This window comes from Trachypithecus francoisi, unplaced genomic scaffold (genome assembly GCF_009764315.1).
Source record: "Trachypithecus francoisi isolate TF-2019V2 unplaced genomic scaffold, Tfra_2.0 Lachesis_group9, whole genome shotgun sequence".
In the NCBI taxonomy this organism is placed as follows: Eukaryota; Metazoa; Chordata; class Mammalia; order Primates; family Cercopithecidae; genus Trachypithecus; species Trachypithecus francoisi.
Genome location: NW_022681474.1, coordinates 55,596,699 through 55,620,539, shown reverse-complemented (window position 1 = coordinate 55,620,539; position 23,841 = coordinate 55,596,699). Strand labels below are relative to the sequence as shown.

The following is a 23,841-nucleotide window of genomic DNA, read 5'->3' as shown; positions in this document are numbered from 1 at the left end:
ATGTATAAAGTGGTAAATACTGAACACTTGATAAATGTTAGCTATTACTAAAGGAGAGACCAATATTTAAATGATTACAATACAATGTAATATCTTAGGATAAATATATCAAAAATGACTTTTTTCCTTCATTATTTTACAGCTTTATTACTGATTTCCCTCTAAAAAGAGACCCAAATAAATGTGGAGTTGACTCATTATCTATAGGGTAAGGAATTACAAAGTACCATAGTGACATAACAAAAGCAAAAAAAAAAGAAAAAGATAAGCAACTCTTTTACCTTTCAACTGCTGATGTTATGTACGATTTATCACAAGAAGCATAGCTGTGCATTCATGAGCTGATTGTATTAACCTCTAGAATTTTAGAAACAAGCACATCTAAGCATATGGATAGTCTCTTACCTTACAAAGTAAAAGCAAGCATTTTCTATTTTAAAATTTTTATTTCTGTGTAAAACGAAGAATTCCTAGAGGTCAAATAAGAAAAATATACCAAACTCAAACCACTATTAAGTCATGAAACAAAGAATACTCTGAGGTAGAAGTCAAGCAATATGATCCACAATTTCGGGTATTCCCAGCAACCATCGCATCTTGCAAGTAAGATCTATTTTTTTAAGTCTCAAATTCCAAAAAATCAATAATCCATTCTGTAAAATCACATGGAAAACTATGACCGACAGAAGACACCCAAACCTTTGTCATGGTAACAGAGTAAATGCTTTTACTAAAAGCTGCCAACATTTCTATCAGTAGCAACTGTAAGGAGGCCGCTGGTTGTAACCATAATGCCCATATTAGTGGGGATAGTAAGGTTCTTGACTGTGTTGCGGGTAATTGTTATCCCAGAATTGTCCTGGCTGCTGCTTGGATCGATTGTCACTTTGCCACTCTCATCTACCGTCCCTGCCTCTGAACTGTTATCTTGCAACCGATTGCCTGTTTATTTGGTTCCCACCAGCTCTGCTATTCCACTACTCAACAATTGGAGGAGACTCAGGAGGGTGTTTCAGGTATTCCTGATACTCCTTGTCATCTTCTGTGAATCTACTAGCAAACATCTCTTCAAAATTTGGAACAGCTTCAGCAGTGTCAGTCATTCTGAAACTCTCAAAGATTTGAGGCAGCTGTATTGTTTAATGTTTAGGTTGTTTAAATCGGTCAAGGGCTGTGTCTATCTAGCTTGGGCCGAACACCGCCGGCGAGACACTGAGATGCCGCAGGAGAGGTGGCCTCTTGCCCACCACACCGTGGAACTCCAGACCACTCCAGCTCTCCAATGTAGCGAAGTCCCTTCCGCTAGCCATCGAAAATAACTTAAGTCACTTAAGCTGCACTTGGGATAATCAGGTTGTTATTTAATGAGGTGATAACTGAGGTGACTACAAAAGAAAAGTTGGGGATTGGGTGTGAGCAAGCTGCATGGGGGCAGCAGCATGTTCTAGGTTGAAGGCTCACCCTAGGCCGAGCACCGTGGCAGCTGTTTTACAATATTATCACTTTACTATCACATCCTTGCAAGATATGTAGCTTCGTTTTACTGAGGAAAGCTCAGAAAAGTTAAATAACTCGCCCTTGGGCACACATGACTGGAAAGAAAGTGGGATTTTTATTTCAATAAGTAAGTTTGTCTGGCACAAGGGCGACTCAGCAGAGGGAACTTCAAGGAAGTGTGAGACAGAACAGCTGGAGCCCTGAGCTGGGAGAGTGGAGGACGAATTATAAAGAGCTTTATGCTTGTCATAATGAAAAGCTTGTCCTTGAACTTGAGGGCAAGGCTGAGAGGGCAAAGCAGGCCCTACACAGTAGCAGCCAAGCAGGTCATAAAGAGCAAGATGATGCCCAGGCAGATGAGGATTCTCTATCTCCAGAGCGCCCGCCTGCCAGCTCCTTCACAGCAGCGGATTTTGCGGCAAGAGAAGAGGCAGCAGGCCAGGCCTTTTCCTTCGCCCACAGCGTCGACGTCGAAGGCTCCCAGACTGGTTTGCTCCAATGGCTGCTTGAGGTCCCCTCTGTCCAGACCCGCCGGAGCTGTGGCCGATCCCGCGCCGCTGCCTGGGGCCTTAGGCCGCAGCGCCATCCAGCCAGCCCTCCTTTGCAGCTTTCCCTGGCGTCTTCCCCTCTCCTCCAGCTTCCTCCGCCCCAACCTAGCGTAGAACCCGAAACTCCAGTCCCAGTCCACTTCCGCAGCTTCATCTCCTCAGCATCGCAGGTCGGATCACGTGCGGGCTCTGTCACGTGACATCAGGTCACGTGAGGCCGGTCACGTCCCGGGCAGCTTGGCTGGGGCTGGGCTTCCGGGGCTCTGCGGTCCTCTGCGCGTGCGGGTGGCCTAGGAGCCCACCTCGCCGGGTGGCTGGGATGGTGAGGGCTACGGGCCGGGCTGCGGCCGGGCAGGAGAGGGGCCGGCCTGGGCTGGGGTCGCCGTCCCTGCTGCCCTCAGGCTTAGCCTGTCTTCTCGTTTTTTTCGCTGCAGATGAACCGGACGACCCCCGACCAGGAGCAGGCGCCCGCGTCGGAGCCCGTGTGGGAACGGCCGTGGTCGGTGGAGGAGATCCGTAGGAGCAGCCAGAGCTGGTCGCTGGCGGCCGACGCGGGCGTGAGAGGCGGGCCCCGGGGACGCGAGGGCGGCAGGGGTGACGCTTGGCCTGCGCGCGGGAGGACCGGGCGGCGACTGCCCCTGCACCTGGCCGGTCCCGTTGCCTGCCCTTTTAGGAACGCACGCCCCGCTTAGCCCCCGAGAATGCCACCCTGGCAGTCCCCGGCCACCAGGGATAGGGGCAGACCCTGACCGCTGTCCAGACGCGGCGTTCCCTTCACGGGGTTTCTGGCAATGCGCTCAGCTCCATTCAGAGGGGAGATCCGTTTCCCCCACGCTGAGGGATTGCTCGGGCACTAGGGAGGCGATTCCTGTTGGGACCTGGACTAACTGGGGTGGGAGGCAAGCCAGTATGTGGATATCCTTTAGTGGGATTCTTCAAATCGGGGGCCCAAAAAGCTCAGAACTCTTCCAGAGTCCCAGATGAATAGCATTTTTGAATAAGAGTGGTGGTTGATTGGCTCACCCTTGGTCTGTGACCTCTGTAGATTGACAACCAAAGAGGACTTTTAAAAAGAGACAGGGTTTTGCCCTGTCACCCAGGCTGGAATGCAAGTGGCTCGATCTTGGTTCACTGAATCCTCCGGGGCTCAAGTGATCCACCCACCTCAGCCTCCTGAGTAGCTGGGACTATAGGTGTCCACCACACCTGGCTGATTTGTTTATTTATTTAATTTTAGTAGAGATGGGGGTCTTGCTATGTTTCCCAGACTGGTCTCCAACTCCAGGACTCTAACGATAACCCCGCCTCAGCCTCCCAAAGTGCTGGGATTGCAAGCGTGAGCCATCACACCTAGTGCCAGACAAGGATTTTAAATTTTTCCAGAAACAAGATCGGTGTCCCATTAGCTCACTGCCACTCTTTTGATGAGCTTTCTTAGAGTTTTCAATGTCACTTGGTCTTAGTACTTGTCAAAAGCAGCATTCCCGCCGGGCGCGGTGGCTCACACCTGTAATCCCTGCACTTTGGGAGGTCGAGGTGGGCGAATCACGAGGTCAGGAGTTCGAGACGAGCCTGGCCAACATGGTGAAACCCTGTCTCTACTAAAAATACACAAAATTAGCTGGGAGTAGTGGTGGGCGCCTGTAATTCCAGCTACTCGGGAGGCTGAGGCAGGAGAATTGCCTGAACGCGGGAGGTGCAGTGAGCGGAGATGGCGCCACTGCACTTCAGCCCGGAGGACAGACCGAGACTCCGTCTCAAAAAGAAAAAAAAGAAAAGAAAAAAAAAGCATTTCTTTAGCATTCTAACACTCAAAGGTGAAAGGAAATGGGTTCTTTTTTGATGTGACATGCAAAATAGATACATATAACACTGATGCTACTGTATGTTTATTTTTTAAAATAGCTACTACAGTTTCTACAGGAATTCTCACAGCAAACTATCTCTAGGACCCATGAAATCAAGAAACAAGTGGACGGACTAATACGGGAAACCAAAGCCACAGATTGTCGCCTGCATAATGTCTTCAATGACTTCCTTATGCTCTCTAATACCCAGTTCATTGAAAATGTGAGTTATTTAGTTATATCATAATTCCTTTTTTGGGAGTAGGAGATACTGTAATTTTAAATAACTTACTGTTAGGTTCCCTCCTAAATTTTGGTGGAAGTGTGGTTCTTGGTAATTACAGTTTTTTTCTCTGGGATTAATGCCTCTTTTTTATTTGTAAAGTTTTAAGTCCTTTTTTCCAAGCCTCTAAAAAAATCTAATGATAAAATTTTCTTATACTTTAGTGCTTCCATCTTTTGTCAGTTTTGAGAGTAGTCAGCAATTGTGCTGAATTTTGTGGCACTCACACTACCTTTGTTGTGGCATGATCTGTAAGGACAGCTGTATACCTGGTTAGACCCTCTGGACACCAGCATGTGGTTTCAGTTGTTGATTGGGTTCATTATGTTCTGATAAATTATATTCAGGGGATATATATGTATACTTGCAATATTCTCAACTAAAGTTTATGATGGTTGAACTTATGGAATCAGCTATAAACAGATTACTAAGCTTAAATCTATATGTGATTTTTGTCTGTTTACTGAGTTTCTTCTAGATGGTAGGAATACACAGGTAAATTAGATAGAGCCTCTCCCTTGGCAAATAGTGTAATTCCAGCATACAAAGGAAGTAAGCGTGGCTGGAGCAGAGTGGAGACTTAAGAGATGAAGATGGAAAGGAAGCTTAGGTAACAGACCTGTGTTTCTCATAGGGTGTCCCAGCTTTCTGAATATCAGCGTTCATTTGTGGAAAAAGGATTATTAAAGTAAGCTATCTCCTGAGATTGTTAGATATAAAGTAATAAAATTTTCAGAATCACAAAATTATTTAAAAAGCCCAAGATTTAGAATAGTTAAGAGAATACCAGATATTGCCACGTCGTCAACTTGTGCAGCATGTTTGTGCATTTTTTAGTAGCTCGAGTTAAATGACACTTCCTGTCTTTTTTTGGAGAGCTATATGTAAAATAAAGATATTAATAAAGGTCTTAGAGATCTCTTTGCCAGTTACTTCCTTTAACAGCAAAGGAGTACTCATGAGTTTGAAAAATAACAAGTATTCGGCCGGGCGCGGTGGCTCAGCCTGTAATCCCAGCACTTTGGAAGGCCTAGGCGGGCAGATCACCTGAGGTCGGGAGTTGGAGACGGGCCTGACCAACATGGAGAAACCCCGTCTCTACTAAAAAAATACAAAAGTAGCCAGGCATGGTGGCGCGTGCCTGTAATCCTAGCTACTCGAGAAGGCTGAGGTAGGAGAATCACTTGAACCTGGGAGGCGGAGGTTGCGGTGAGCTGCGATCCCGCCATTGTACTCCAGCCTGGGCAGCAAACGAAACTCCATCTCAAAAAAAAAAAGTATTCAAGTGAAATCAGTAGTTTTCTGATTGTCTACACAGAATGTCCATGCTTGGTCCTGATCATTTATCTCACTGGAAGAGTCAGGGACTCAAGACTCAGCTTCTCTGGTGTGCACAGCCCCATAATGTTTTCATCAAGATTAATTTGGTGTCCTTTTAAGCACTCCTGTTCTTTTCATTCTGTACTTTTCTTGCTGGATCAGGTAGTCAGCACTTCTCTACAGTCAGTGCTGCAGCACCAGTCGCAAAGGATATGGGAAGTTTTCTTTTTTTTTTTTTTTTTTGAGACGGAGTCTCACTCTGTCGCCCAGGCCAGAGTGCAGTGGTGCGATCTCAGCTTACTGCAAGCTCTGCCTCTTGGGTTCATGCCATTCTCCTGCCTCAGCCTCCTGAGTAGCTGGGACTACAGGTGCCTGCCACCACACCTGGCTAATTTGGCATTTTTAGTAGAGATGGGGTTTCACCGTGTTAGACAGGATGGTCTCGATCTCCAGACCTCGTGATCCTCCCACCTTGGCCTCCCAAAGTGCTGGGATTATGGGCGTGAGCCACTGTACCCGGCAATCTGGCTTTTTTAATGTTTTTTTTTTTTTTTAATCCTGACATCAGTACTTAGATATTACAATTCCAGCTTTAATTATGGTGCCATTTGGTTTCATGGTAATTTATCAGAAATATTCAAAGTCAGATAACTTTCTGGGTTTTATTAATTAGCCTCAGAGGCAGCCACAAAGTTGCAAACTGTATTATAAAGTTTGTGAAACAATCTGGACTTTCTAGGGCGAGAACAGTCAGGACTTTCTAGGGCAAGAGAAATTAGTACCATTAGTAAAGGCTCAAGAGGGGACTTGGAGGGAAAAGAAATACTAATTAACATTGGCCAGTGTTCTAGTGTCTAATTAGAAGGCAACACAATTCTAAAGGCTTAATTAATCTGTTAATTTAGGAATTGCATCCTGAAATACCAAGTGCCGTAGTTAATGACTTTTGTTTGTTAAATGAACTGGTGAGGGAGGATTTTTTCTTTTTAAAGTCAATTGTTTCAAAATCTTAGCTTTGTAAAATTAAAAAAAAAAAAAAATTCCAGAATGAAACAAATTAACCCGTTTATGCCCAAGGTTAAAATTTTTTTTGTGAGAAGCCAGACCTTGGCAATGACCTTGAGCAGTAGGATATATGTAACTCCCACAAGCTTAGCGTTCCAATAGTGGAACACTAGGCATAAATGAGTTAATTTTCCAGATCATCTTCCTGTTAATTTATGAAAACTGAATTTTGGTCATGTTTGCCTCCTTTTCTACTTTTCTATTAAAGAAACAGACATGAGTTGCTGAAACTGCCAAGTACTCAGCAATTAGAGAGAAGGAGGTGAAGCCCAAAAGCCTTATTGGTATATAATTTCCTGCACAGGCTTCTCCCTCACCACCTAGACCTGCTTTGTTTTACATAATGCCTCTTGCTTTTGACACTCCAGCCTTCTCATTCCTTGGAAATGCCATATGCCCTGCTGCTATGAGGCCTTTGCTTACATTGCTTCCTATGCCTCTACCCTTTGATTGATATCTGTCTGTCTTCTAGGTCTCTGCTCAATTATATTACTTCCTCCTGGACCCTCTGCACTAGGCAGACCCCCTGGATAAAAGCACTTGAAGCATCACATTCTTTAGTAGACTTCTTATAATTGTAATTTTACAATTATTGATGGGATTTGATGAGTTGAACCTTCCTGCTAAATCAAGCCCCATATTTTTAACAACAAATATATTTGAAGGGTCCAGCACAAGCCTGATACTTAGGGACCCAGTGAATACTTGAATGAATGAGAGTATGCATAAATGAAAGGCACCGGGGCTGTGTATAATCTGTTACTCTCCAGCCCTGGTTCCTTTTTCCCCACTTCCCCACCTTCCCCTTTTACCTTGTCTCCCCAGATAAGGGTCAATAGTAAAGATATTTAACAGGCCTGGGTATAGCTATCTGAGTGTAAATTGATCACAAAACACATGAAGCTGTGAGTTTAGCAGGTGAGGATGAAAGAAGTTAGCATTGGTTATCTGCTGGATATGAAGTACTTGAGACTGCATAGTCCTGCTCACCCTGAAAAGACCCCATGGGCTTTAGGTCCGGTGGGTTTAGGTTTCTTAGATGTCATGTTTGGCTTTCTAGCTGCAGGCTGCTGCTAGGTAACCTTGGTAGCTGCCAGGTCTTAAAGTCTCACTTTTTAGATTTACTTACCTTTTTGGGGTCCTGACTTTGAAAATTACCAAAGTGATTTCTGATCTTTATAGAGCATTTAGGAAAAGTAAGAAAAAGAAAAATCATGTGAAATTTCCTCAGCTGAAGGGGAGACTCCCGGTGTTTAGTACATATATTCTAATTCCATTTCCCATGCAGATGTCAGGCTTAAAAGAATTGAACCTACAGTAGGCCGGGCGTGGTGGCTCACGCCTGTGATCCCAGCACTTTGGGAGGCCGAGATGGGTGGATCACGAGGTCAGGAGATTGAGACCATCCTGGCTAACATGGTGAAACCCCGTCTCTACTAAAAAAATACAGAAAAATTAGCCAGGCATGGTGGCAGGTGCCTGTAGTCCCAGCTACTCGGGAGGCTGAAGCAGGAGAATGGCGTGAACCAGGGAGGCGGAGCTTGCAGTGAACTGAGATCCTGCCACTGCACTTCAGCCAGGGTGACAGAGCGAGACTCCCACCTCAAAAAAAAATAATAATAATAAATAAATAAATAATTGAACCTACAAAAAATCAGCTATTCCAAATTAACCAACCATTGAACTTTTCAGTGTATTTCTTTCTGTTCTTGTTTTTTAACTTTAACCTTTTCTAGATGACTGTATGTGTGTGTGTATTTACATTTGCAGCCTACTTTTTTTCTTAATGAGAGCTTACTTAACCCATCTTTGAGACTTTTGTGAACTTATTTTTTTGGTTCGTAAGCCATATCATAATTTATTTAATCTCCCAATATTAAGTGTTATTTATGAAATGTTTCATAAATAACATAAATGTTTCATAAATAAATAGTAAACTTCAGAGAGAAACCACAAGTGCTAAGAAAATGTAGCACCTAGCATCAGTAGTTTCATATTTTGCCACATTTGCTTCAAAGGTGCCAACCCCGCATATTTGTCCTTAACTCTAATCATTTGGGTGGGGATTCCTTGGTATCTCTGCCTTTTTATTCTTTTTTTATTTTTGAGACAGGATTTCCCTCTATTGCCCAGGTTGGAGTTCAGTGGTGCTCACAGCTCACTGCAGCCTCAAACTCCTGGGCTCAAGCCATCCTCCTACCTCAGCCTCCCGAATAGCTGGCTGGGACCACAGGTGTTCACCACCATGCCTGGCTAACTTTTTATTCTTTTTCCCTAGAGAGAGATTTCATTTTTATCCCTTATAGATAACCTTTATTGTGTAGTTCTTTTCCTCTTGACTATTACGTATGAATGTTTGTGTGTGTTTATGTGAAAATAAAATCAGGCCTTCATGGAATTGTGGGTCTGTTTCTGCCCTCTACTGTTTGTTTTGTTTGTCTGCTATCTGCCAGTATCATAATCTTAAATACTGCAGATTTCTGATGTCTTATTAGGGCAAGTCCCCATATTCTCTTTTTTCAGAATTGTCATGGTTATCAATCTTTGGCTTTTTACTTTTCTGTGTGAATTTGAGGATTATCTTTTACTTACTTATTTTTTTCGAGATGGAGTTTCAGTCTTATTGCCCAGACTGGAGTGCAATTGCGCAATCTTGGCTCACTGCAACCTCCGCCTCCCAAGTTTAAGCGATTCTCCTGCCTCAGCCTCCTGAGTAGCTGGGATTACAGGCACCCGCCACCATACCCAGCTAATTTTTATATTTTGAGTAAAGATGGGGTTTTGCCATGTTGGCCAGGCTAGTCTCAAACTGCTGATGGCAGGTGATCCCAAAGTGCTGGAATTACAGGCGAGAGTCTCCCAAAGTGCTGGAATTACAGTCATGAGCCTCCCAAAGTGCTGAGATTACAGGTGTGAGCCACTGCCCCCGGCAAGATTATCTTACTATATTGTGCCACAGAATATTTTATTAGCATTTGATTGGAATTGCATAGAATTATAAATTTGGTATTTGTGACTTTCTGTTGGAAATCATGATACCATGAACATTCTGATGTTTGCATTTATGATAATTTTCATTGGAGCTAAATTTCAAGAAGTAGAATGTTGGGTTAGAGGATATGATCATTTAAAATGATCATTTAAAAACAACATTGATCAGATTGGCAGATACTTAAAGATGAGTGGACAGGAGCCATTACTGGCAAAGATTTGGGTAATGGGCACTTGAGTACGCTGCTGGTGACAGGGAATTCTACACATTTGTGCATAGAATCTGGGAATGGCTATTAAGATTTATTTATTCCCTCTCTAGGTAAAAAGAATACATAAATAACCAGTTTCAGCCAGGCACAGTGGCTCACACCTGTAATCCCAGCACTTTGGGAGGCCAAGGCTGACGGATCACTTGAGGTCAAGGAGTTTGATACCAGGCTGGCCAACATGGTGAAACCCCCTCTCTACTGAAAAAAAAAAAAAATGCAGGCCAGGCACGGTGGCTAACACCTGTAATCCCAGCACTTTGGGAGGCTGAGGTGGATCACAAAGTCAGGAGATCAAGACCATCCTGGCTAACACAGTGAAACCCCATCTCTACTAAAAATACAAAAAAAAATTAGCTGGACATGGTGGCAGGGAGGCTGAGGCAGGAGAATGGCGTCAACACAGGAGGCGGACCTTGCAGTGAGCCAAGATGGCACCACTGCACTCCAGCCTGGGTGACAGAGCAAGACTCCCTCTCAAAAAAAAAAAAAGGCAAAAACAAATTAGCTGGGCATGGTGGTACGCGCCTGTAATCCCAACTACTCAAGAGGCTGAGGCAAAAGAATCGTTTGAGCCTGGGAGGTGGAGGTTGCAGTGAGCCAAGATCGTGCCACTGCACTCCAGCTTGGGTGACAGAGCTAGATTCTGTCTCTAAATAAATAAATAAATAAGCAGGAAGGGTAGGAGAGCTGTAAATATGTGCACGTTTGCTTATATTTGTGTTAAGAGGCTCAGGAAACGAGCATACACACCAGGCTTAAATTGGGTATTCCAAGGATCAGGTTGTGGGTAGGGAGGGAACTATTTTAAAATACGTCTCTTTTACATGTGCCTTTATATTGACTTAAAATTTAAAAAATTGAGATAGAATTCACATACCATAAAATTCACTCCTTTAAAAAGTATACAGTTTGGTGGTTTTTAGTGTACTCATAAAGTTTTATAATCACAGCCACTAATGCCAGAAGATTTTCATCAGTTCATTTATATTGACTTTTTATTTCTTTCTTTTTAAAAAATTTTAATTTCATTTCATTTTAGTTTTGAGATAGGGTCTCACTTTGTTACCCAAGCTGGAGTGCAGTGGTGCGATCAGGGCTTACTGCAGCCTTTACCTCCCAAGCTCAAGAGTTCCTCCTGACTCAGCCCCACAAGTAGCTGGAATTACAGGTGCGCACCACCACACCTGGCTAATTTTTCTATTTTTTGTAGAGATGAGGTCTCACTATGTTGCCCAGGCTGGTCTTGAACTCCTAAGTTCAAGTGATCCCCTCGCCTCAGTCTCCAAGAGTGCTGGGCTTACAGGCATGAGCCACTGCACCTGGCCTATATTGACTTTTTATAACATGCGTGTTGTACTTTGGTAGTTTTTAAAACATAAAAATAATTTTAAAAACCAAGAATCACAGTGATCTGGCAGAGCAGTGGGTCTGTTCTGGAAAAGAGAGTCTTGCCTACCCATGCTGTCAGGGTCAGTCAAGTGCCCAGCCTTTCTGGCAAGTCAGTGGTAGATTTTTCTCTCTGCTTTCATACAAATGGGATAATAAACATTTATCAACCATTTTAAGCAAATGAATGAAAATAAGTTTTGCCTTTACCATTTTACTTGTTCAAAATCCTAAAGTTCTTGTTTCCTAGTTGATAAATTATACCAGTTGATATTCTCTGTAACCTGGGGCGAGAATACTGTATCATTGCCCATCAACATTATTAGGTTAAATGAAAAGGTGTGAAAACTGATATCATACTGTTTTTGCAGCTCTTGGTTTAAATGAGGTTAAAGTTTCATCATGTTTCCTAGTCATTTGTATTTAAAATTTTTTTTTTTTTGGTGAATGGACCATGGTGTTTGTCCATGACCCACTGTTACGGACACTCACTAGTAGTAGTCTCAGCCCTTTGTTGAATAACCATTTCCTTCCCCATCTTTGTCCTTAGTTACTTCGTGTTTGATTCTTATATTATGATTTATTTCCAATGAGGTGCTGACCTTTTAACATTGAGTTTGCTTCCATATTTAGCGTGTATACGATGAAGAAGTGGAGGAGCCAGTACTCAAGGCTGAGGCAGAAAAAACGGAGCAGGTACTTGTATGAAATCACTCTTCAGCTGAGTTTCTGACTTTGAAAAGTGTGATGGAGATCTATGTGTTTTGTGGGAGCTGGGGGATGGTGGGCGGGGGTGGGAAAGGGAGGGACTGCTGCTGACAGCAGCCTAAGAGGGGATTCTTTCTTTTGTTTCTGAAATGTAGTGTATTAACTAATACAGAGATCAAATCCTTGAATTCTGGTATAAGAATAGAGTAGAAGTCAGCAAACTTCTTCTGTAAAGGGCCAGATAGTAAATATTACAGATTTGGAGGGTCACAGAGGTCATTTTTTTCCTGTGGCTTCCTGAATTACAGATGGACCAACCTTCTTCCTGAGGTCTTCTCACACCAGAGCCCAAAACATAGCTTAAGAGGTTCTGGGTCACACTGACTTCTTAGCACTCCAGCAGAGATTCCTTTTTCTTCCACTCAGGAAGGCACATGGACGGTGAATAAGTTTATTATTGGAGTAGCTTTGAATTTGTTCTCATTTATTCAGAAAATATGGATTACCTGTGAAGGTTGGCGCTTTGTCAGCAATTATTACTTGTAACAGATGAAGCTGTTAGACTAGGAAAAGGGTATTCGAAACCAGCTATCGTTCTGCCTGTTGCCAGCATTAAAAAAAAAAAACAAAAAAAAAAACCAGTTATTTTATTTTATATTAAAAAAATTTTTTTTTTTTTGAGATGGAGGCTCTCTGTCGCCCAGGCTGGAGTGCAGTGGCACGTAATTGGCTCACTGTAACCTCTGCCTCCTAGGTGCAAGTGATTCTCCTGGCTCAGCCTCCCGAGTAGCTGGTACTACAGGCGTGTGCCACCACCTCGCCTGGCTAATTTTTTTGTATTTATGTAGAGACGGGGTTTCGCCATGTTGGCCAGGCTCGTCTCAAACTCCTGACCTCAAGTGATCTGCTCGCCTTGGCCTCCCAAAGTGCTAGGATTACAGGCATAAGCTACCGTGCCCAGCAGATTATTTTATTTTTAATAGAACTCAAGGATTTGCTAGCCATTTAAGTGCAGTAGTATCTGGTTATACCAATTCAGGGTTTAATTTGAAGGTGATAGGTATTTAGTGAACTATTTTTAAAAACTGCTATATATTTCACACACATTTTCACAAACTCAGTACAATATTAGCTATTCAACTCAGAATCAAGCATATCCAAGTAGAAAAATACACAACCAAGATAAAAAAAAGTTCAGTTAGAAAGACTTCAGTACTTGAGATAAAAGACTAAAATACTCATAGAGTTTTTTTTTTGCCTTTGGCCCTCAGAACAACACTGTGTGGTTGGGTTCCTTCTAGAATATTTGTGAGGGGGTGGAAATGACGCTAAATATTTTTCGGTATTTCTCACAACGGCACACTTGTGTCTGCGGGGACTGCCACTGAGAGCTGCTGTTGCAGGAAGAGGACACCTGAGGGAGATTCTCAGCCTGTTGGGGATATGAACAAACCTTTTTTCTTGAGTGGGGCATTGTTGTAGGGTATACACAGAATAGACCAGAGATGAAAATGACCCCTTTTGATGTAGAACAGATTTATAAAATAATTGTAGTTCTCCTATATATATATATATTTTTTTTTTTTTTTTGGTCTTTTTAAACTGGTAATTGAAAAATAAGACCTCTGTGACCTTCCTTCTAAGTCTTAACACCTAAAATTACCCAAGGGATAACCAGGGCTTGTAGGATAGTCATGGTGAGTCTGAGAGTCTAGGCCCTCCAGCAGTGGGGAAACGGCGTGCATTCATTGTTAGGATACTTCTCCACATAGTAGTTGCACCTCTGCTTTTGTAGACAGTGACCCTGGAGCTCTGGAACCTTAGGTAGTTTGATGCATGTCCAGAAAGGCGCAAACTTGGGATTTAAAACTTGCAGTCTTATTCCAAAGTCTGTGTCAAGGCATTCAGCAGAATTTGACTTTGTTAACATTTTTAAATAAGTTTTTTTGGAGCTTGAGGCTAGGCTTTAGAGAACATTCACAGTATTCTCTTGGGGTGGTATCAGTATGTTGGAGATCCATATTGCACGGTATTTATTTTGTAGGAGAAAACTCGGGAGCAGAAAGAAGTAGATCTCATTCCTAAAGTCCAGGAGGCTGTGAACTATGGCTTACAAGTATTGGACAGTGCCTTTGAGCAACTTGATATCAAAGCAGGAAACTCAGACTCTGAGGAAGATGATGCTAATGGGCGGGTGGAACTGATCCTTGAACCAAAGGTGAAGACATTCAATTTAAATATTTATCACACACCTGTTACGTTTGGGCTATGTTACTTGGGCACACGATTAATTAGTAAGTGATGGACTTAACCTCTGGGATGTATGTCACTTAGTAGTGTCACATTGACTCCACCAGAAAGACTCACTTTACCCGAGCACTGATGGAGTGCTTGTGAGGTGCAAGGCAACATGTCAAGTTGGGGGTGCAAAGATGCAGAGCATGGCCTCTACTCTCAGGGTATGTGTTGCAGTTTGGTGGGAGAGAGGAGACATTCATACGAGTAACCATTGTAAATGCCCTGAGACAGAACTGACTTCCAGCTGGAACTTTGGGGCAAAGATGATATTTGAATTGGGGTTTGAAGGGTGGGGAGGCTTAAGAGAGATAGAGTGTTGGGAACCTGAAATTATGTAGCTTGGACTAAGGAAGACTGCAGAAGAGCTGAAAGACATTTGGGTTGTTTCTGGTTTGGGCAATTATTAAATACAAATGAAGCTGCTGTGAACATTCATGTCCAGGCTCCTTCATAGCCTAGTGAGTGTTGGTTGCTTGACTAAGACTTTCTCCCACATTGTTCAGAGAGATAATTGGGGCAGCACAGAGTCTCTCAGTAGTGAACACGAAGTTACCACAGTGATTTACAGGAAGAGGCCTTGTGACACATAAGGCCTTCCGAATTAAAACATGCCACAGAACCAAACTCTTTTTTTTTTTTTTTTTGAGACGTAGTTTCACTCTGTCTTCTAGGCTAGAGTGCGTGGTGCGATCTCAGCTCACTGCAACCTCCGCCTCCCGGGTTCAAGCGATTCTCCTGCCCCAGCCTCCCTAGTAACTGGGACTACAGGCACCCACCACCACACCCAGCTAATTTTTGTATTTTTAGTATAGACAGAGTTTCACCATGTTGGCCAGGCTGGTCCTGAACTCCTGACCTCAGGTGATCTGCCTGCCTTGGCCTTCCAAAGTGCTGGGATTACAGACATGAGCCACCATACCTGGCCTGAACCAAACTCTTCTAGTCATTCTTTAGCTGAACATTTCTCGTCCAGTTTGAGCTTTGCTGAGTCACACCAAATTGAGGCAGATCATTTGGCACTGACCAGTACACTTGCTGCTTGGATTTTCACTGTATGTCTTTAAAAGTCAGCAGTGGACTCTGGGAAACGTATTGCCTGGACCACATGTGATACTTCCAAGACAGATAGCACTTTCTCTTTTTTCCCCTGGCAGAGAAAGTTGTGGAAGTACACTTTTCTTTTGTAGGAGGATTTGGGGATGTCTTCTGAGTCAGTGAGAATTAGTCCAAATTCACGCTGTCTTTGCCTTATACTCCATTGGTTGCTGTGACGTCGTTGAACCTTTACATTAACCTTCCCAATCTTTCTGTTGTGTGAAGCATCAGAATTATTCTCCCCTGCCCCAGGGTCCTTTGACAAGGAAGAGAGATCATTGCCGAAGGGCAGTGCCTCACAGGGGACAGCATTTCCTTCAGCAGTGGAAGTAGGAGGCTGTACAAGAGTGGAGCACTTTCTTGACCCTTGACCCTTTTTTTTTTTTTTTTTGAGACAGTTTCACTCTTGTTGCCCAGGCTGGAGTGTGGTAGTGCAATCTCAGCTCACTGCAGCTTGTCTCCTGGGTTCAAGCAATTCTCCTGTCTCAGCCTTCCAAGTAGCTGGGATTACAGGCGTGCGCCACGACACCTGGCTTATTTTTGTATTTTTTAGTAGAGATGGGGTTTCACCATGGTGACCCAGGCTGGTCTTGAACTCCTGACCTCAAGCGATCCACCCACCTCAGCCTCCCAAAGAACTGGGATTACAGGTGGGAGCCACTGCATCCGACCAACCCTAAATTTTTAACGTGTTTGGTGTGGGACTGACAGGAGAAGATGGCTGACATGGGCAGAAGATCTCCAGCATGTGTTGTTGGGGCCACAGTCTCCTGCACCTCACTCTGTTTTCTCATCTGGTCTTATTTTACCAACTTTACTTTTCTAAATTCGACAGTGTGGAACCATTGGGGGTATTGTTCTTCTGTTTCTTGGGTTATAATTTTTTTTTTTTTTTTTTTGAGACAGAGTTTTGCTCTTGTTGCTCAGGCTGGAGTGCAGTGATGTGATGTTGGCTCACTGCAACCTCCGCCTCCTGGGTTCAAGAGATTCTCCTGTCTCAGTCTCCTGAGTAACTGGGATTACAAGTGTGCACCACCACACCCGGCTAATTTTTTGTATTTTCGGTAGATACTGGGTTTCACCATGTTGGCCGGGCTGGTCTCAAACTCCTGACCTCAAGTGATCCACTTGCCTCAGCCTCCCAAAGTGCTGGGATTGCAGGCATGAGATTGCCCGGCCTAATCTATCTTTATGTTTATATATATATATGTATGTATAATCTCATTAGTACTGCCTTTTAGAGGACAGCTCGCCAGAATGTTGTTTCTTTCCTTGGTCCTCCTCTTGGACCTTATAATAGGAGGTTGTACCCTTTTCCCTGTTTGCTTGCTGCTGATAAACTTTTGGTAGGCTTTTGCCATTTTTGTTAAATTTTGTTAATTAGGCCCTTGGGGAGGGAGATTCTGTGTGATTCAGCTTTACTTTGGCATTTTTTTTTTTTTTTTGAGATGGAGTTTTGCTCTTGTTGCCCAGGCTGGAGTGCCGTGGCACTATCTCAGCTCACTGCAACCTCTGTTTCCTGGGTTCAAGTGATTCTCCTGCCTCAGCCTCCCGAGTAGCTGGGATGACAGGTGCCCGCCAATTTGCGTGGCTAATTTTTTTTTATTTTTAGTAGAGACGAGGTTTCACCATGTTGTCCAGGCTGGTTTCAAACTCCTGACCTCAGGCGATTCACCTGCCTCAGCTTCCCAAAGTGCTGGGATTACAGGCGTGAGCCATGGTGTCCGGGCCTTACCTCCTTGGCATCTTTACCTAGGATTTCACTTTTTAAAAAAATCAGTGAAAAACATAATTTTTTTTTTTAACTTTTAGTCCTGCTGTGTTTCTTATTCACCTTCGTTATGTAGCTTGTTTAGGATAATCAGATGGAACAAGGTATCAGGTGGCACATGTAAGTTTGTTTTCAGCTGAAACATTTGACAGTTTATTCCTTTCATGATGTACAGGATCTATACATTGATCGTCCTTTGCCATATCTCATCGGGTCAAAGCCGTTCATGGAACAAGAAGATGTAGGTCTTGGAGAGCTGTCCAGTGAAGGTACTTTTCTTCACCAAGTACTTTTGTTCCTTAACGTTTATTTTTTATTTTAAAATAATTTCAAATTTTACATTAAAGTTTCAAGAATAGTTCAAAGAACTCTCATATACCATTCACCTGGGTTTACCAGTTAATATTTTACCACATTTGTTTTATTGTTCTCTACATATACATAATATTTTGTCTTGAACCTATTAGGGAGATGTCATGCTCATGCCCTGTTACTTCTAAATGTTTCTCTGTGCGTTCTTTTTTTCTTTTCTTTTTTTTTTTTTTTTGAGACGGAGTCTTGCTTTGTCGCCCAGGCTGGAGTGCAGTGGTGCGATCTTAGCTCACTGCAACCTCGGCCTCCCAGATTTAAGCGATTTTTCTGCCTCAGCCTCCTGAGTAGCTGGGACCACAGGTGTGCACCACCACGCCTGGCCAATTTTTGTGTTTTTAGTAGAGACGGGGTTTCACCATATTGGCCAGGCTGGTCTTGAACTCCTGATCGCATGATCCACTCGCCTCGGCCTCCCAAAGTGCTGGGATTATAGGCGTGAGTCAGCAGGCCCGGCTCTTTTTCTTTTTCTTTTTTTTTTTTTTGAGCTGGAGTTTCTTCTGGTCACACAGGCTGGAGTGCAATGGCGTGATCTCGGCTCACTGCAACCTCCACCTCCTGGGTTCAAGCAATTCTCCTACATCAGCCTCCTGAGTAGCTGGGATTACAGACACCCGCCACCACGCCTGGCTAATTTTTGTATTTTTAGTAGAGATGAGGTTTTACCATGTTGGGCAGGTTGGTCTTGAACTCCTGATCTCAGGTGATCCTCTGTGTGTGTTTTCTAAGAACAAGGACATCTCTTGTGTAACCACAGTAGAATTGCAAAGCTAGGATATTTTCCTGAACATAAGGGTATCATCCAGTCTGCTGCTATGTTCACATTTTGCCGTTTGTCCCAGTGACACCCTTTTCAGTCTCTCTCTTTTGTTCTCTGGTCCAGGACTCAATGCAGGACCAGCCACCACATTTAGTTGTCAAATCTCCAGTTATGTTTTAGTCTGATGCCATTTCTCAGCCTTTCTTTGCTTTTTATGACCTTGACACCTTTAAAGAGTACAAGCAAGTCTTTTTTTTTTTTATTTGTAATGAATAATTTTTTGGGAGAGAGATACTTCAAGACTACATAAATATGTAATTCCTCACCATAATGAAGACACTTTCGATTCCAGTAAGTAGGTATAGATGGTTTTATCAAGATCTCTGTGATGCTGTTGTATGGTGGTTTGTGATTTTGAGCTAAGGACATTTTCTTGTGAATATTGGTGTGGTGACCCTTATCTCTCTTCTCAACAGAAGGCTCTGTGGGCAGTGATCGTGGCAGCATTGTGGACACTGAGGAAGAGAAAGAAGAGGAGGTAAGGGCTGTTTGGTATGACCAGGTCACAGTGGGCAGCAGACTTAAGATGGGCCTAGCAGGCTAAGTAAATAGCATAACTGTGAATTCGTAATCTGCTTCTGTAAAACTTTTAACAGTGATAGAAGCCACATTCTGATTATTTTTTCCCAAGGGTTAGATTTCCTTCTTGTCTTATGTACAATAATAAGGAAAGCTGCTTTAATCTCTCACTATTATCCTCTCTCCTACCTTACCACCAAATATGTCTTTCACCCAATATATTTTTGAGAAGGGCAACTTAGATGTTTTGGTGGAATCTCTTCCTGGGATATAGTCTTAGAGTATATTCTGTCTTTAAATAATTCTAAGGAAAAAAAATCTACATTTAGAATTCTTGGGCCGGGCGCGGTGGCTCAAGCCTGTAATCCCAGCACTTTGGGAGGCCGAGACGGGCGGATCACAAGGTCAGGAGATCGAGACCATCTGGCTAACATGGTGAAACCCCGTCTCTACTAAAAAATACAAAAAAAAACTAGCCAGGCGAGGTGGCAGGCGCCTGTAGTCCCAGCTACTCGGGAGGCTGAGGCAGGAGAATAACGTGAACCTGGGAGGTGGAGCTTGCAGTGAGCTGAGATCCGGCCACTGCAGTCTAGCCTGGGCGACAGAGCAAGACTCCGTCTCAAAAAAAAAAAAAAGAATTTTTGTAAACCATAAAACCTAGACCAGGATATACTGAATGCAACCACTTACATTCTATTTTGCTGCTGCCTCTAGCGCCTTCATGTCCACAGAGTATAATTTCATTCCCTTGCCTAGAGTTTGAGGTTGTGGACCTTGATTACAGTTGAATCTGTAGTTGTTCTTTAGATGGGATATTCGTTATTGCAGGGGACACATCCATGTTGCAGGAGAGTCCTCAAGTATGGGATTTCCGAAGGGAGACTGTGTTGTGTGTGTGCTTTTCTCTTCCCGTTGGTCCTGCTTTCTGCACTCTCCCTCCCCTGCCCTTCTTCCCGTCCTCCAAAGAAAAACCTGACAGCTGGAAATAAGCTTTTCTTAAGTAACTTTCGTGTAACAAAAGCAGTGCTCATTAGCGGAATCCCTTGCTTTTAGCCAGCGATGTAGCACTTTACCAAGTTGCTGGTAGCAAATATTGATGTTCCCTCCTTGGACCTAATGAAGTGGTTATCCTAATGAGAGGAAGTAGAGACAGTATAGTCCGAAATGAAAAATAACACAAATTGACTTTCAGTAATTTAGTTAAATGTGCAACTCTTACTTTAAATCCAAAGGCAAGAGTTGAAAGTGCAGGTGATGTGAACAAATTGTCAGAGGCATTTAAGTGAACCACAAAAATTACATGTTAACTGGAACAACCCTTCACAATCTTGCCAGCTACCCAGCTTATCTGCACTGTGATACTTAAGGTGACCAGTAGTCAGTACAAAGAGACAGAGTGTCAGAGCTTTTTCTCCACTTGACATAGAATCAGCCTGCCCCAGAGACTTAGACCTGAAATCAGTTCTGTGCTTCTAAGTAAAGTCTGTTTAACAACAAAGCCTTTTTTTCCCCCAAAAGGAGTCAGACGAAGATTTTGCCAATCATAGTGACAATGATCAAAACCGGGTAAGGCTCATGAACTGAAGTGACTTTGTTTTTACATTTTAATTGAAGCATAGTATATATACTAAAATTACTTTGGAATGATTTATGACAAAGTGAGGATTTCTTTCATGTATACAATTTATTTTCCTTTAAGCATTTCATGTATTTAGGCTAACTACCTCTTTTGTATATATTTTTCTCAATTTTGCTTTATAGTTTATTTTTCTTAGAAAACAAAGAAGTAAAAAACAAAATTAGAAAACAGCCTCTAAAAGAAGACTCAGTTATCCAAACTGAACTACTTTGCATGAGTCCCTCTTCTGTTTTAAAATTGGAGACAGTCTAGCAGTAACATTAATGAATAGTCACAAGATGAAAACTTTGATCCTACTGTCTTAGCACAGTTATCTTAATTTTTGAATATTTGTCTAAGGGCATATTCTTGTCACAGTGTGCATCGTTTATTTTCTGCTGTTTTATGTTAACATTTTAGAAATGTTTCCTTATTTATTTATTTATTTATTTATTTTTTGAGATGGAGTTTTGCTCCTGTTGTCCAGGCTGGAGTGCAGTGGCATGATCTCAGCTCCCTGCAACCTCCACCTCCTGAGTTCAAACAATTCTTCTGCCTCAGCCTCCCAAGTAGCTGGCATTACAGGTGCCCACCACCATGCTCGACAATTTTTTTTCTATTTTTAGTAGAGATGGGGTTTCACCATGTTGGCCAGAGTGATCTTGAACTTCTGACCTCAGGTGATCCATCCACCTTGGCCTCCCAAAGTGCTGGGATTACAGGCATGAGCCACCACACCTGCAAAATAGCCTTTGCAGTTTGCACTGTAAACTTCTATACTTTTAAACATACTGAATATGATACTGTCATAGTCTCTAAATGTATAAGGGAAAGAATTATTTCTAGAGTTGTACTTTTGATGTAATAATGTATTCAATATTTTCTTTTTCTTTTCTTTTTTCTTTTCTTTCTTTTTTTTTTTTGAGACAGAGTCTCGCTCTGTTGCCTAGGCTGGAGTGCAGTGGTGTGATCTCAGTTCAGTGCAGTCTCCGCCTAAAGGGTTAAGCAATTCTCATCCCTCAGCCTCCCTGAGTAGCTGGGACTACAGGTGTGTGACACCATGCCCAGCTAATTTTTTGTATTTTTAGTGGAGTCGGGGTCTTCCCATGTTTTCCAGGCTAGTCTTGAGCTCAGGCAGTCTGCCCACCTCACCCTCCCAGAGTACTGGGATTACAGGTATGAGCTACCATGCCCAGCCAGTATTTTTATGTATAGAAATCTTTTGCTTCTGTGAACTGTTTCTTCAGAATAAGGTGGTATAGACTTACGTTAATAACTTAATGTCTGGTGGACATTCTACATTAAGTATTATGCATGTTGATTTTCCTACAATCTCATCACTGGGGTGATTAAATTTTTTTTAGTTAAAAATTTGCGTTTGAAATTCTTAACTGGGAAATATTTTTTTCACAAAAATGTTTAACTATCAAATGATGGATTTTATACTTTCTGGTTGGTGCTGTATTTTCCTGGTTGTATTCATAAATGTTTATCTTTATAATTTTAATGATCGGTCTTCACAGGATATTTGTTTCTGTGGAATTTCCTATTAAGATCTGTAAATGCAAAGAGTTTTTCTTTTCTTTTTTTCTTTTTTTTTTGTTTTTGAGACGGAGTCTCTCTCTGTTACCCAGTCTGGAGTGTAGTGGCACCATCTTGGCTCACTACAACCTCCACCTCCTGGGTTCAAGTGATTCTTGTGTCTCAGCCTCCCGCGTAGCTGGGATTACAGGCATGTGCCACCATGCCCAGCTAGTTTTTATATTTTTAGTGGAGACAGAGTATTGCCATGTTGGCCAGGCTGGTGTTGAACTCCTGACCTCACGTGATACACCTGCCTCAGCCTCCCACAGTGTTGGGGTTACAGGCGTGAGCCACCACACCCAGCCACAAACAGTTTTTCAAAAACAGTACAGTATAGTGAGTAAAAGCACTAGCTTATGCAACAGGTTGGTTTTGTGTGCTGCAGCTAACCTCAAAGTTGTAAGGATTGAATTAGATAATAAAGTGCTTTTAGTAACATGCCTGGCACAGTTCGTTGATTCAGACATTGAGAAAAAATTTTTTAAATTATGCATAGTAGTGTGTACCTTTGGAAAAATTAGAACTTAACAGATAAGGCTAAGTTTGAGCCTTCCAGTCCTTTCCTTCACTGCATACTCTTCAGAGGTAACTGGGATCGTGCTCTGGGAGCATGTCTTTCCAAGTCTGTTTCTTTGCTTTCATAAATACATCTGTTTCATAGACATGCTGTAGTGTTTGCAGAGGGGGCGTGGTATCATCCTGGATTTGTTATTCTGTGCTTTTTTGCTTGACCTACCTTGGATGGCTGTCTAATTGTTACAGCTTTTACCTTTTAACTATTACTCAGTATTCTTCCTAAGGTAAGACTATGCTGATTTTGTTTATATTTCTCTAGTAAAAGGCTGTGCGCAGTGGCTCATGCCTGTAATCCCAGTGTTTTGGGAAGCCAAGGTGGTCAGATCACCTGAGGTCAGGAGTTTGAGACCAGCCTGGCTAACATGGTGAAACCCTCTCTCTACAAAAATACAAAAATTAGCCAGGCGTGGTGGCAGGCACCTGTAAGCCCAGCTACTCAGAGGGTTGAGGCAGGAGAATGGCTTGAACCTAGGAGGCGGAGGTTGCAGTGAGTCGAGATCATGCTGATGCACTCCAGACGGGGTGACAGAGCAAGACTCCATCTCAAAAATGTATATATATATATATATAATTTTTTTAATTTAGATTCAAAGTAAATCTTGTGTATTATTTGTTCCAGCACATCTTTTGCTTCATAACTTGCTGCATCATGATTATGATTATTATTTTTAAAAGCTGTTACCTTTTTGAAGGAGGAGCCTAAAGGCTGACAGTATCTCTTTAGCTTAATAACTAGTAGTTCTAATTTGGTATTTTATACTCCTAGCACACCACACAAATGAGTGATGAGGAAGAGGATGATGATGGCTGTGACCTTTTCGTTGACTCCGAGAAGGAGGAGGAAGATATTGAGGACATTGAAGAAAATACTAGACCTGTAAGGAAGACTGTAGTTGCTATCCCTTGGCAGGGTTTTAGAACCAATGACTTGTTTCTTTTATTGTCACTTACTTTGTACCTCTCTCATTTTTGCGTATTTGTCATTTCATTTCCACTTTGGAAAATAATGGCAACCTTCTCAAATTGCCTCACAAGTACCACTTTCTTGTCCAGATGTTATGATTTTATGAGTCAGATCATTCAGAATATGTCTGGTTCCAGAGTTTGAAGACTGTAGTGCTCCTGTCTCTCTGCCCCTGCACCTTTTTCTTATTTTCTTGTTTAGATTTTAAGTATTAAAGTGAAGTATTAAAAAAGTAAGGAAATAAAGAGCATCTCCCTTTGAAGGAGCATTTTATGAGTCCTGTTCCTTGGGTGAGCTGTGTAGGGTACAT

General features: G+C 42.6%; 1 protein-coding gene and 1 pseudogene across 2 annotated transcripts in view; one reads left to right on the top strand and one right to left on the bottom strand.

Annotated features, from left to right (window-relative positions):
- Nucleotides 1-238: 238 nt before the first annotated feature.
- On the bottom strand, nucleotides 239-2,025 carry LOC117082082 (annotated as a pseudogene). The gene has a single exon (XR_004436445.1). The product of XR_004436445.1 is annotated as an RNA guanine-N7 methyltransferase activating subunit-like (transcript).
- A 159-nt stretch (nucleotides 2,026-2,184) lies between these two features.
- The window catches only part of LOC117082259 (WASH complex subunit 2A), a 63,532-nt gene continuing 41,875 nt past the window's right edge, over nucleotides 2,185-23,841 (top strand). Inside the window, exons 1-9 of the mRNA XM_033208886.1 lie at nucleotides 2,185-2,367; nucleotides 2,480-2,602; nucleotides 3,951-4,115; nucleotides 11,843-11,905; nucleotides 13,962-14,135; nucleotides 17,257-17,350; nucleotides 18,687-18,748; nucleotides 20,308-20,355; nucleotides 23,334-23,444. Coding sequence (XP_033064777.1) covers nucleotides 2,365-2,367; nucleotides 2,480-2,602; nucleotides 3,951-4,115; nucleotides 11,843-11,905; nucleotides 13,962-14,135; nucleotides 17,257-17,350; nucleotides 18,687-18,748; nucleotides 20,308-20,355; nucleotides 23,334-23,444 — 843 coding nt within the window. The 5' untranslated portion in view covers nucleotides 2,185-2,364. The remainder of the gene's footprint in view (nucleotides 2,368-2,479; nucleotides 2,603-3,950; nucleotides 4,116-11,842; nucleotides 11,906-13,961; nucleotides 14,136-17,256; nucleotides 17,351-18,686; nucleotides 18,749-20,307; nucleotides 20,356-23,333; nucleotides 23,445-23,841) is intronic.